This window comes from Bos mutus, chromosome 10, assembly GCF_027580195.1.
Source record: "Bos mutus isolate GX-2022 chromosome 10, NWIPB_WYAK_1.1, whole genome shotgun sequence".
In the NCBI taxonomy this organism is placed as follows: Eukaryota; Metazoa; Chordata; class Mammalia; order Artiodactyla; family Bovidae; genus Bos; species Bos mutus.
The window spans coordinates 36,498,763-36,512,976 of NC_091626.1; the positions used below are offsets into that span (position 1 = coordinate 36,498,763).

The 14,214-nt window shown below is 35.9% G+C and overlaps 1 protein-coding gene across 1 annotated transcript in view; it reads right to left on the minus strand.

Annotated features, from left to right (window-relative positions):
• Nucleotides 1-14,214, minus strand: part of LRRC9 (leucine rich repeat containing 9) — a 121,125-nt gene that overhangs the window by 6,491 nt on the left and 100,420 nt on the right. Inside the window, exons 28-30 of the mRNA XM_070378511.1 lie at nt 11,207-11,424; nt 9,037-9,105; nt 4,192-4,332 (exon numbers count right to left, since the gene is read on the minus strand). Coding sequence (XP_070234612.1) covers nt 4,192-4,332; nt 9,037-9,105; nt 11,207-11,424 — 428 coding nt within the window. The remainder of the gene's footprint in view (nt 1-4,191; nt 4,333-9,036; nt 9,106-11,206; nt 11,425-14,214) is intronic.

Genomic DNA, 14,214 nt, shown 5'->3' on the forward strand with positions numbered 1-14,214 from the left:
GAGTTTCTGGATGGTAAGAGTTATATCTTCTACATCCTTGTACTCCTCACATTACCTCTTCAATTGTCTTGCAGTTAATTAGTTTTTCAAAAACAAGTAAATAAAGTGGGGACTAAGGAAAGCATTTGGCTTCCCAGGCAGTGCAGTGGTAAAGAACCCGCCTGTCAATGCAAGAGACATAAGAGGTGTGGGTTTGATCCCTGAGTTGGTAAGATCCCCTGGAGGCGGGCATGGCAACCCACTCTAGTAGTCTTGTCTGAAGAATCCCACAGACCTAGAGGAGCCTGGTGGGCTATAGTCCGTGGGGTTGAAAAGAGTCAGACAGGAATGAAACGACTTAATATAAGAAAAGCATCTTACAAGAATCACTTTTAGTGAGTGCACTAACCCTCTAAACAGTGTTTACATTTTGTGTTAATTGAGAATTAAAGTGAAAGTGTTAGCTATTCAGTCCGACTCTGGGACCCCATGGACTATATCCCACCAGCCTCCTCTGTACACAGGATTTCCGAATTAAGAGGTTAAAGAGCTTCAGGAATCAACAAATTAAAAGAGCTTCAGGAATCAACAGATGGAGGAGAGGGGTATTATAGACTGGACACTATTAGTGTCACTAATAGTGTCACTGGACACTTATTAGAAATGTATGCCTGCTCTGTCTTTAGTAAGACTGACCTCGTTTATACTTTAAAAAATATGAATTCTGAATATATAATTCAATTTATCTAGAGATATAGGCTTATGCATTTCTGTAAAATTATACATTTCCCTCATATTTCAGAAAATGTAACCAAAATGCAGCTTTGTCATGAGCACTAAGGTATCAGGCCTTTTAGTAAAGCAGATCCCAAATTCCTTAACTAATTCCTTCATTGGAGTTTCTTCCCATCACTAATCTAGAAAGCTGTCAAATTTCTTCTGAAACCAAAGCACCAAAATGTTATGGTTTAAAGGGCAACTTTAGATTTCATTTATTCCCTCTTTATTTGCTGTTAGAATAAAAGAACAACAGCAACTAAAACAAAGGACAATACATTCGAATGAACTGATAACACTTGAAAAGTATTCTATTCTTATGTCTTCTGAACAGCTAAATGAAATAATAACTCAATTTTGTTCTGGACAGGAAAATAAAAATTATTATTGTATCTTAAAAAATAGATTTATCTGAAATAAAGACTTCAAATACTCCCTTTATTTCACTAATCATATATAAATGAATATTAAAAAACCTAATTGTAAAATAAAATATATATATATATATAGGATAAATGGAAAGATATTCTTTCTATTCTTACATATGGCACTGATTCAAATAGCAAGAATAGGTATCTAGAATCACTGAAAACAAATCATAGTATGCTGCTGCTGCTAAGTCGCTTCAGTCGTGTCCGACTCTGTGTGACCCCATAGACGGCAGCCCACCAGGCTCTCCCATCCCTGGGATTCTCCAGGCAAGAACACTGGAGTGGGTTGCCATTTCCTTCTCCAATGCGTGAAAGTGAAGTCACTCAGTCGTGTCCGACCCTCAGCGACCCCATGGACTGTAGCCTTCCAGGCTCTTCCGTCCATGGGATTTTCCAGGCAAGAGTACTGGAGTGGGGTGCCATTGCCTTCTCTGAAATCATAGTATACACTGGGGGAAATGTTAGTTCACTATATGATAAATAGAAAAGAACCAAAAAAAACATTTAGTGAAATACACATCCATCAATGACTAAAATTTGAGTTTATGTTTTTTTTTTTTTTTGCTATATTAAACCAGTTAAAAATATATATGGAAACTGATATCTTTGAAGTTGCTCTGAGTGATTTCTTCATAAGGAATTTAGTATTTATGAAGTTATATGGAATTTTTTAAACGTAGCCAGCATTACCTTAAAATAGAATTTATAAAATTTAATGTTACAATTCATACAGGTCTCTCACTGGAGGCCTCACATATGTGGTATGGTAGACATTATAATGCTACCCCCCATCAAGATGTCCACATCCCAGTCTCCAAAACCTGTGAATGCTTTATGTGGTATAATGGACTGTACAGATATAATTAAATTAAGGATTTTGAGATGGGGAGATTATGCCGTATTAACTAGGTAGGCCCATCATAATCACAAACATCCTTATAACAATGGAGAGAAGATGTTATGATGGAAGCTGAGGCCAAAGTTATGCTATTTGTTGGAAGAGGGCCACGAGCCAAGGGATGCAGATAGCCTCTAGAAGGCTGAAAGGCAAAGACCAAATTCTCTTGAGGAGCTTCCAGAAGATATTGCAGCCCTGCCAATACTTGTGCTTTTAGCTCTACAGGACTAATTTTTGGACTTAGGATCTCTAGAAATTTAAGATAATAAATTTGTGTTGTCTGAAGATACTAAAATTGAGGTAATTTGTTATAACAGCAACAAGAAACTAAAGTTTCCTTTAGTTTTTCACTTCTGGAAGGAAGAAGTGACTTGCTTATGGAATATAAGAGAAAGGGAAAGGAAGCTTAAATCTTTGGACTAAATTTTATTTGTTCTCTTTTTAAAGACTAGAGACAGTGACAATAATTTTGGTAGATGACATTTAGATGGTGCTGTCAATTGTATCATATAGATTAGTAGCTAACATTGTTTTTCACAAAGCATAGTTCTTAGAAAAACTTTTGTAGATATAACCTGTATATGAACCAATTTCCTTTGCCTAATCTAGATAATCTTTATTAACATTGTACAACTGTAAGTTTCACATGTCTCTACAGCTATTTTGATCTATAATAGAATTCCCTTGGTTAATAAAAAAAAAAGTCCAGGAAATAATAAGAATTAGACCTTTAAAAGATTTTAAAACATAAAAGTACATGGGCCCACCCATCTTTGGATGAAGGGCCAACGCCTTTTCTGTAAGGAAGTATCCTTTGCCTGGTATTTGGTCTGACTGATAAAGCCATCACAATTTCCAGTTTGGTTTCATTAAAGTAACAAGAATTCAACAACATATGGAGAAAATTTGAATACAAGAAACTGCCTAGATTTTTAAAAATTTCCCCACATATTTTATCTGACTTTTTATAATTCTCTCCCTTATTTTGCAGGGTTTTTTTTCTCCCAACCTAATTTGATATTATTTGTGTATGTGTGTAGTTGATCTTTGTCCAGATTCTGCAGAGGATTTCATTTGGTTTTCAAAAAAACATGGAAATAATAATTTAAAATGTGTATTTGTATATCTATTTATTTAAAATAAAAGATTGGCGTAAGTTTTTGAAAAAACACAGCCAACTTTTAATAAATCTGTGATTCTATTGCTGAAGGCAGATGTCAGAGAGGAGCCTACTAGTATTAAATGCTAGGAATTGGTTAGTTTGTTTTATAGAGAGAATGGAGAGTGTGGGGTAAGCCAAGCATCTACAGTAGTCTTATCTCTTTCCTCTTCAATTAACTTTTAAAAGTAATCTTTGTTCACTGACTAATGCCCTTGCTCTCTGGCTTCAACTTACATTAGAGGTTTACTTACATTTCACTGCCCCACCCTAGTCCAGGTCTTCATAATTTCTCTCTTGGATTATCCTAAAAACCTCTTAGTTTATTTCTCTGCCTCTAGGCTTTTCTTCCTTAAACTTTTCAAAGGCACAGCTCTAATGATATTACTTCTTTGCTCAAAAACCATAGCTTTTCTGTGTTAAGTTTAGTCTTTTGAAGATGGCTATGAAAAATCCTGGTGGTCAATGATAGAATTACCAAATGATATGCTTCTGTGGCTTCTTCCCTCTCTAACCTCTTCCCTATCACAGTCAGATATCTTACTAGGATTCATGGGCAAAAGGTCCATGAACAATAAAACTCTTTCCATTTAGGAGATAGAAAGGGAAAGAGTTTTATTGGTAGTCACAGTTTATAAGAGTGATATGTTATAGTTTCTTAACTTCTAGCAGCACCTGACATATGGAACAAGAGGCACACGGTTTTAAATAACTTGCTCTACATTAAAGTATGTTTTTATAATGAACAGCTTTCCTAGTTTCTATGTGTGTGTATGTGCTCTATTCACCAGATCAAGCTGCTTTTGACAATAATCATTAAATACATACTAAAATAGTCTACAGAAGCATCATATACTAGATTTAAACATTTAAGTAAAAAACATGACATAATGTTCATCTACTACTAATTTATATATTTTAAAAGGAAAAGTGTAAATAATTATTACCGAATTTTTCTTTGCTTGTAGTTCAGAGAAGTGAAATTCAGCTTTTGCCCTATCATCTGAATTCACAGGAATTCCATCTAACATCTGTAAGTTAGGCAGTCGAAATATAAGCACGTGGCGATGTAGCATTTTTCTACAAATCTGAATAAAGTTAAAAGTAACAATTCATTCCTTAAAAAAGCTCTTTATTTCAATAATTAACCTTTATAGAGAAGGATATTTAGCACAGACAGCAAAGATGACAGGTAACAGCTAATATATAATATTAAATGATACAAATACAAAGTCCCTTTTAAAAAGATTTCTCAATTTTCTGTTACGCTAAATGAAGATAAGAGCTTTTTTTTTTAAACCAAAACTACCATGTGGAGGTTTAGTTTCTTTGAAGAGTATATGATATTGTTCATTAACTACAGGCAATCCCAACTCATGAATAGGATTATATTATAAAAGTTTACTTATAAGTAATTAGTTTGAAACTTACAATTTCCCATAGGTACTATGCAATTTAATTCAATGCATATCTGTTGAACTGTATGAATCATCACTTCATAGTGTTAACCTACTCTAAAATTACTTGCATATATGCATGAGAAAGTGTGTGAAAGAGTTAACATAGTCAGTTTGAGGCTGTTAACTTTAGAAGGATCTGTTTGCAAGGGTAAGTTTTAACAAGTGTTTGGTACTTGGATTTTGGAAGATTTCCCACCATTCCTTAAGTGATAAAGGTAATTCATTATGCCTAGACTACTTTTACAAACAGTAAGATTCTTGTGCAACCTGCTTTCCTTCTCAGGTCCTGGAATTTTTGTATGTGATAGGCAGAGGGTACCTATGTGACAAGCCTCCAAAAAAAATCCTTGAAATCCATTAAATCTAATGGGATTTCCTGGTCAGAAAACAACATTTGTTATTGGGTGAGGAGTGTACACTGTGTGATTCCCTCATGTGAGGAAAAAAGCATAAGGAAGCTTGCACATGGATTCCTTGACTCTGGTTATGTTTTTTTCTTCATCACCTCGCTTTGTATCCTCATTATGTCACAGTAATAAACCTTTAGCCATGAGTACAACTATATGCTAAGTCCCATGACTTTTAGCAAATCTTCTAGCAAATCTCTGAATATGGATATGATCTGGGGGACTGACAACACAGATGTATGCAGCACTGTTTGTGATTGAAAGAAAGGAAGGAAGGAAGAAAGAAACATTATCAAAAGGGAATAAATAATCTATTTTTTTAATGTAGTAGATACATATATATTAATGAAGAGTGATCTCTAAGTCATAAATTGAGTTTAAAAAATAACCACATTCTAGGCCACAAAGCAAGTTTCATAAAACCAAAGACTGTATAAAATGTCTCTTCTGATTAAAATATAGCAACACTAGAAATAAATGACAAAGAGATAACTAGAAATACATAACAGGTTTGAAATTATCACACTTCAATAATTCACAGTTAAAGAAGAAATCTTTTGTAAAGTAGATTCTAAGAAATAACTGGGAAAACACTACATATCAAAACTTTTAGGCTGTTGCTAAAGCAGTATTTTGTATCCTAACATTTATTAATTTAGAAGAAATATTAAAAGTTAATGAGTAGGCATTCTACTACTTCAGATTTTTTTTAAAGTAATTCCAAGAAACTAAAGATAGAGGGTAGAAATTAATGAACTAAAAAAAGAAAAATTATACTTGATAAATCCAAAATATGGTTATTTGAAGAGACTAGTACGATAGTAAGACTCCTCAAATACAAGAGCGAAAAAAGCAAAAAAAAATAATTTAGCTATGAAATAGGTGACAAAACACAGATATAATCAAGATTTTAAAAATTTATGAAAGTATTATGATGGAAGTACATTTAAAAGTTAGATAAAAGGACAATTTTATTGAAAAATGTAAGTTCTCAATATTGAACTTAGTATCTGTTCTTAATGGAGAAGGAAATGGCAACCCACTCCAGTATTCTTGCCTAGAGAATCCTGTGGACGGAGGAGCCTGGTGGGCTACTATCCATAGGGTCACACAGAGTCAGACATGACTGCAGCGACTTAGCATGCATGCATGCATTGGAGAAGGAAATGGCAACCCACTCCAGTATTCTTACCTGGAGAATCCCAGGGACAGAGGAGCCTGGTGGGCTGCCGTCTATTGGGTCGCATAGAGTCGGACACGACTGAAGTGACTTAGCAGCAGCAGCAGCGTATGTTCTTAAGTATACTGTAGTATATGTTCTTATCAGTTTAATAGAAAATGACAAGATATATATCCAATTCAGTTCAGTCTCTCAGTCGTGTCAGAGAATTTGAATAAGTTGTTCAAAGTCTAACTTCAAAAAATATTAAGTTCAGATGGTTTTAGAGATAAGATCTAATTATCCTTCAAGGAACATACAAGTCTTCTTTTATATAAATTAATTCACAGACTAGAAAAAGAGAGGAAGTGGAAGTGAAAGTCACTCAGTCATGTCCGACTCTTTGTGACCCCATGGACTATATAGTCCATGGCATTCTCCAGGCCAGAATACTGAAGTGGATAGACAGTTCCCTTCTCCAAGAGATCTTCCCAACCCAGGGATCAAACCAAGGTCTCCTGCATTGCAGGTGGATTCTTTACTAGCCAAGCCACCAGGGAAGCCCAAGAATACTGTAGTGGGTAGCCTATCCCTTCTCCAGGGGGTCGGTCCTCCCAACCCAGGAATTGACCCAGGGTCTCCTGCAATGCAGGCAGATTCTTTACCAACTGAGCTACCAGGGAAGTTCAACATATCTCTATGGAAATAAGTAAAATTATTATGATTTTATTCTCTTATGCTATTCTTTTCAAGTTGATCAATGCTGTTTTGCCTCATAAAATTAATTGGAGAGTTCTCTCTAGCTCAGCTGGTAAAGAATCTGCCTGCAATGGCAGGAGACCCTGGTTTGATTCCTGAGTCAGAAAGATTCCCCTGGAGAAGGGATAGGCTACCCCACTCCAGTATTCTTGGGCTTCCCTGGTGGCTCAGCTGGTAAAGAATCTGCCTGCAATGTGGGAGACCTGGGTTCAATCCCTGGGTTGGGAAGATCTCCTGGAGAAGGGAAAGGCTACCCATTCCAGTATTCTGGCCTGGAGAATTCCATGGACTGTATAGTCCATGGGGTCACAAATATGTTACATGAAATTTTAACAAATGAATCCAGTAAAGTATAAAAGATGACCAAGTAATATTCATCCCAGGAATTTAAGGATGGTTTAGCACTATATTCTATTAATTTAATTTGCATATTAACAGATTAAAGATAAATACTATATTACCAATTAGTTAAAATCCAGTGTCCATTCCTGATAAGAACAAGTTGCAAACTGGAATTAGAAAGGGACTGCCTTAAAATGCTGAAGGTTATCTACCCATGGCCTATAGCAAACATCATATTTAATAGTGACAATTTAGAAGCATTCTTTGAAGTCAGTAACTGTGAGTGTGTTTATTGAATACTGTACTAGACGTCCTAGTCAGTACACTGAGAGGTGTAAAGGAAATAAAACCGTATAGATTGGAAAGAAAGATTAGAGTCATTGTTTGCAAATATTATGATTGTCTACAGAGAAAATCCAACAAAATTTACAATCCATTAGAATTTAAGAGAGAGTTCAGAAGCTATTTGGATAAAGAGTAATATGCAAAAAATCAGAATTTCTATACTCTAGCAGCAAACAACTAGAAAAATATAAAAAAGATATTGTTTAAAACAGCTGTTAAAGGAACAGAAATGAAAAAAAATATAACAACAGGATGATTAAACCAAAGATGACTAAAACTTTTAGGAGAAAATCACAGACCTTTATTGAAGGACATAAAATAAACATAGGGATATTTACATTTGTGAATGAGAAGAATGAAAGCTAAAAATATTGGGGGAGACTGCTTACTGTGTTTCTTTCTTGGTGGAAGTAACTCTGTGATGTGGCACTACGGCTGTCTCAGTCCCTTCACTCCTCTACTTGGGGAAGTAGAGTGACTTAACTGATAAATCTGGGAAGATTAAACTGGTCATTTAGTTCCTGTCTTTTATCTTCAGAAAGAGCTTATTGCTTTTGCTCCTGCAGGAGAAGCTCTCCTTCCATGTGGAAAGGCCTCAGTCAAACCATTCCCGCTACTGAGTCATCAGGATTAATTCTGGCAACTGTTGGCAGGGCCATTTGGCTTTGTCAAAATTCTAAACTAAGCAAAACACTCTCACTTCTCTGTCTGCCACGGTCACATTTCTCAGTTTGTTCAAATTTTAGGTGAGTAAGGGTGGTTGCTTATTTTATCCCTTCAAAGACTCCAACAGTAAAAGTGGCAATTTTCCCCCAAATTAATTTATAAATACAATGCAATTCCAATTCCCAATTAAATTATCAACAAGATTCTCAGATAACTTGAGAAGCTGTTCCCTGAGACTCACAGGAAGTGTAAAGGTCCAAGGATAGCTAAGACAGTGAAGGAAAAAAGAGAGAAGAAGGAGGAGAGGGAAAATTAGAGGTTCCTACTCAACCGGATATCAAGACTTACTATAAAACTTAAGTAATTAACATAGACTGATAATGTTATAGGGACTGACAAATAGACCAATGAATACAAAATAGAACCAAGAAGTAGACCCTGTTGTATATGACAATGGCAATTTATATTGTAATCAGTTGGAAGAAGACACTAGTCAATAAGTTGTATTTGTCAATAATAAATTGGATAACTTGTCTGTGCATGTGGAAACAGATAAAATTAAATATTTTATCACAGTATATAAAAATAAATTATATACAACTATAGATTATATTTAAAGTAAATTAACTGATAAATTAGAAAAATAACACTCACTGGATTGCCATAAACTGTAAGTTCTCTGAGGGAAGATATACCATCAAGTTTTTCCAGTTCTGCCATATCCTATTAAAAATTAAGCAGTAAATTATTATTTGGTTATCCAACATCTTCAAATATATGCTGATTTGAAGTTATTATATGTAGGTGCTGGACTGTAACAAGTTGAATCTTCTGAAATGAGCTTGAGTGACAATATTCTGTATTGTTGATTAAAGATAGATCTGTTTACTATTGATTTCAAATACATGATTGGGTAAAGATGATGTGCCAACATGGAAAACAGGCCACACAGCAGCCCTTGTTAGGAAAGACCCTATTTTTTCAGAAGAGTTATGATCTATTCTAAAACTCAGATTGTATTTGGTTAATTCCTAAGAGGACTGACCTAGATGTATGGAAAAGGAGGTGAATTCTAGTCTAAACAATTTCAAAGGTATATATCAAGCACAACCTTAACCAGGATGGAGCATGTCATGTTGAATGGACTGAATACTGACATATTTGCTGGGAATATATATGGTAGAAAAACTGCTTCTCTAATTAAATGAGTTGCTTTTGCTACTGAATGGGATTATTTATCATTATTTAACATTGGTGAAAGTTTGCAAATACATTTTTGTTTTTGCAAAATTATTTTTAAAAACGCTATTGCTGACAAAATTTAGGCAACACAATCAGCTTAAGGTGGTTGCTGCTGCTGCTGCTAAGTCACTTCAGTCGTGTCCGACTCTGTGTGACCCCATAGATGGCAGCCCACCAGGCTCCCCTGTCCCTGGGATTCTCCAGGCAAGAACACTGGAGTGGGGTGCCATTGCCTTCTCCAATGCATGAAAGTGAAAAGTGAAAGTGAAGTCGCTCAGTCCTGTCCGACCCTCAGTGACCCCATGGACTGCAGCCTTCCAGGCTCTTCCATCCATGGGATTTTCCAGGCAAGAGTACTGGAGTGGGGTGCCATTGCCTTCTCCATAAGGTGGTTGCTAGTTCACAGTAATGAAACGGTTCTTGATATGCTCCTATTCTTATTTGGAATGCCAAGTGGGTTTAGCCAATTCATCGAGTAACTATAAAAAAAATTTACACCTATTTTAGAGAAGGCCCCAAACCATGTGTATCCTTGAAATTATTAGTAAAGCTTGATACTGGGTAAAGTCTCAGATTCATATAAGTCTGATTTGACAAATCCTTTGTGTTAGCTCAATTTCTATCACTGAAAAGAGTTCCTACAGGAACGCAATTTTCCTAATTTAGATTTCTTCTAGATAAAGCTTTGAAAGAACTGTTGCCAGCTTTGGCATTCATCTTCTCAGATGAATGTTGTTTGAACCTTGATATATTGATTGTATGTTACTTTCTCTGTATATATATTTCCTAGTTGCTAGGTAGAAAAGGGTACTGCTCAGGCTTTTATATCACTCCAGAAAATCTTCCTGAACTTCAGCAAGTAGAGCCACAAACAAATATTAATCATGTATCTACTATGTACCAGGCACAATGCTATATACTAATACAAATTTGGGCAAGAAAGACTTGGTCCCTGCCCTTGTGGGGCAGTACACAGTTCAGTTTGTCTTCAAGGTTGTCTTAGAGGTATGGGAAGAAATAACAAAATTGGTACAAGGAGGGCTAACCAATCATCAGCGAAATACTAAGAGAAATGTTAGGATTGTGTATGATTATGTGTATACTTATCTGCATACTATCTCAGAAGACAGCTTGGACAGGGCTGGTTGGGGCAGTGGCCTAATGGAAATAGGCTGAATTATGATCAGGTGAAACAAAGGCAGGAAGCCTTTAGTGGGGAAGATGAAACATTAAAGCCAAGTCAAAGTTCATTATCAGGAGTTGATTCAAACGTAACGTAGACCAAGTACAAATGTTAAGCTTAAAGGCCCAGAGGGAGTCTGGGGTTGAGATGCACAAACAGCTCGGATCAACAGCAGTCAGGAACTAAAAAGATCTCTTAGAGGATATCCAGGCAGATGCATGTGGGTTGGTCAGGTTTATAAGTCTAGAAGTAGGGTGAGCATTTCTGCATCCCAGAGTATTTACATGTCATATAAGTGATAAGTAGCTCACTAGCAAAATATTCATTGGTGTGTTTGACAGCTTTCTGTTTAGAGGGGTTAAGTCTTGCAAATCTTATAACAAAACAAAATAATGTTACCTGGATTTTATTATATCCTAGGAAGAGTTTCTCTAGTTTTACCAAAGGTTGTAATTTGCTCAGCTCTCGTAGTCTGTTTTCCTCCAGGTGAAGTGCCAACAGAGAGCTTGGTTTGGCAAAGGCACTGTCATTAAATGCTCTGATGCGGTTATGGTCCACTACCAATTCTTGAAGGACTTCTAAGTTGTCAAGTCCTTCAATTTGACTGATTTCATTTCCTGAAAAAAGGTAACTCATGATACGTCAAGTGAGCCCAAACTGAATAAGTTAACTATCTTTGTTTAAATATTTTTATCAAATGATTTTTTAAAAGTGAAGTATTAAAAGAACATGTTTCCAAGGAGGAAAACATTAATTTATAGGAAGGTAGCATCATCATCAAATAATACTAGGTAAAATTATTCCTTTATGTGTGAAAGATCAAGATATGATGTAGAAAATGTAGTGAATTGACCCAATCTGTCTCTTCAACAGTTAAGTGCTACAATAGTTGATACTGATAAAAGTAGATGTATAAATGGTGCAAAAGATATGCTTCCTAGCTCATACAACTCAATAACAAGAAAAACAAGCAACCCAAATAAAAAATGGGCAGAAAACCTAAATAGACATTTCTCCAAAGAAGAAATACAGATGGCCAAGAGGCACATGAAAAGATGCTCAATATCACTCATTATTAGACAAAATGCAATTCATACTACAATGAAGTGCCACCTCACACTGATTAGAATGGCCATCATGAAAAAGTGCACAAATAGCAAATTCTGGAGAGGGTGTGGAGAAAAGGAAACCCTCTATACTACTGGTGGGAATATAAATTGGTGCAGACACTGTGGAGAACAGTATGGAGCTGCCTCAAAAAACTAAAAATAGAGTTGCCATATTATTCAGCAATCCCACTCCTAGGAATTTATCTGGAGAAAACAATAAATCAAAAAGATACTTCCACTCCAATGTTCACTGCAGCACTATTTACAAGAGCCACTTCCATTTACAAGACATGGAAACAACGTAAATGTCCATAGACAGATGAATGGATAAAGATGTGGTACATGTATACAACGGAATATTACTCGGCCATAAAAAAGAATGAAATAATTTCATTTGCAACTACATGAATGGACCTAGAGATTATCAGGCTAAGTGAAATAAGTCAAAAAGAGAAAGACAAATACCATATGATATCACTCATATGTGGGCTCTTGAGAGTCCCTTGGACTGCAAGGAGATCCAACCAGTCCATTTTGAAGGAGATCAGCCCTGGGATTTCTTTGGAAGGAATGATGCTAAAGCTGAAACTCCAGTACTTTGGCCACCTCATGCGAAGAGTTGACTCATTGGAAAAGACTCTGACGCTGGGAGGGACTGGGGGCAGGAGGAGAAGGGGACAACAGAGGATGAGATGGCTGGATGGCATCACTGACTTGACGGACCTGAGTTTGAGTGAACTCCAGGAGTTGTTGATGGACAGGGAGGCCTGGCGTCCTGGGATTCATGGGGTCGCAAAGAGTCGGACACAAGTGAGCGACTGAACTGAACTGAATCATCAGAAAACTGAGGGTCAGAGAAATTGTCTTGCTGAATGACATAACGGTAGCAACACTAGGCCTAACCTGGACCTTTTACAGTGCTGCTACTACTATGTCATTCAGTCTTTCACCCACTATTTATCCTCGTTTATTATTGGACTGAATTGTGTCTCCTCATATTTGTATGTTGAAGTCCTAATCCCTAGTCCCTCAGAATGTGACTGTATTTGGGTCTTCAAAGAGGTAACTAATATTAAATAAATGAGGTCATTCAGTTCAGTTCAGTTCAGTCGCTCAGTCGTGTCCGACTCTTTGCGACCCCATGAATCGCAGCACGCCAGGCCTCTCTGTCCATCACCAGCTCCCGGAGTTCACCCAGACTCATGTCCATCCAGTCAGTGATGCCATCCAGCCATCTCATCCTCTAGGTGAGCACTAATCCAGTATCACTGGTGTCTATATGAAGAGGAGATTAGGACATAGACACAGAGGGGAAGATCATGCAAAGATACAGAGTACAATTACAAGTAAAGAAAAGAGGCTGCAGAAGTGACCAACCCTGCTGACATCTTAATCTTGGACTCTGGCCAAAAACTGTGAGGAAATAAATTTTTGTTGTTTAAGTCATCCAGTCTGTGGTACTTTGTTATGGCAGTCCTAGAAAACTAATAAATTACTGAATATGTGATTCCACTTTCTTGGAATTCTTCTCTTTGTAAGTTAACATATTTCATAGAATTTAAGATGTCAACATTGTTAAGATATGTAAATATTTTGTGTATGCTAAGAAAGGGAAAAAAATCTCAGCTAGATAAACTATGCCATCAATTAAGGTACCACCTGATTTCAAGATGTTAAAATATTAAAGGGAATGTTTCAGAATGGATGAAATATGGGAAATTTATCTTATTTTATTTTATTCTTTAGAGAAATTGATAACATAACCTTCAATAAAATTGAAAAGAATTAAATCACACAATTAAATTGAAACATTACCAGTGTCTTACTTATAAATGAAAAGAAGTCTATTAAGTCAGATTAAGAAAAATGACTCAGTTGTAAGTCACTTTCAAAAAATTATGTATTTGAAAAAAAAATTATGTATTTGGACTGTCACTTTTAATACTTAAATCTAGTGGTATAAAAATCACATGAGATAGCTTTAAGTGTTGAATAATATCTACAGTAGCATGTTTTTGGGCATTATTCACTTTAGAATGCTCATTAAACATATTTAAGAAAGAGAACTCTAAAACAACAATGCTAAATGTGATTTCAGGGATCTTATATTTCTATGACTAGCGGAATTTGCCACTCTTTAAAAATTTCCACTTATTTAACTAGTTACATTTTAGATAAATTTAGCTCTTAATCCTTAAGAATCTAATTTGCTTCCCTACAGCCCCACCCTGCCCTTTCCCTAAAGACTTTTCTACCATCTTAGCAAATTTAATCCAGCAGGTGAAATGTAGGTTCATT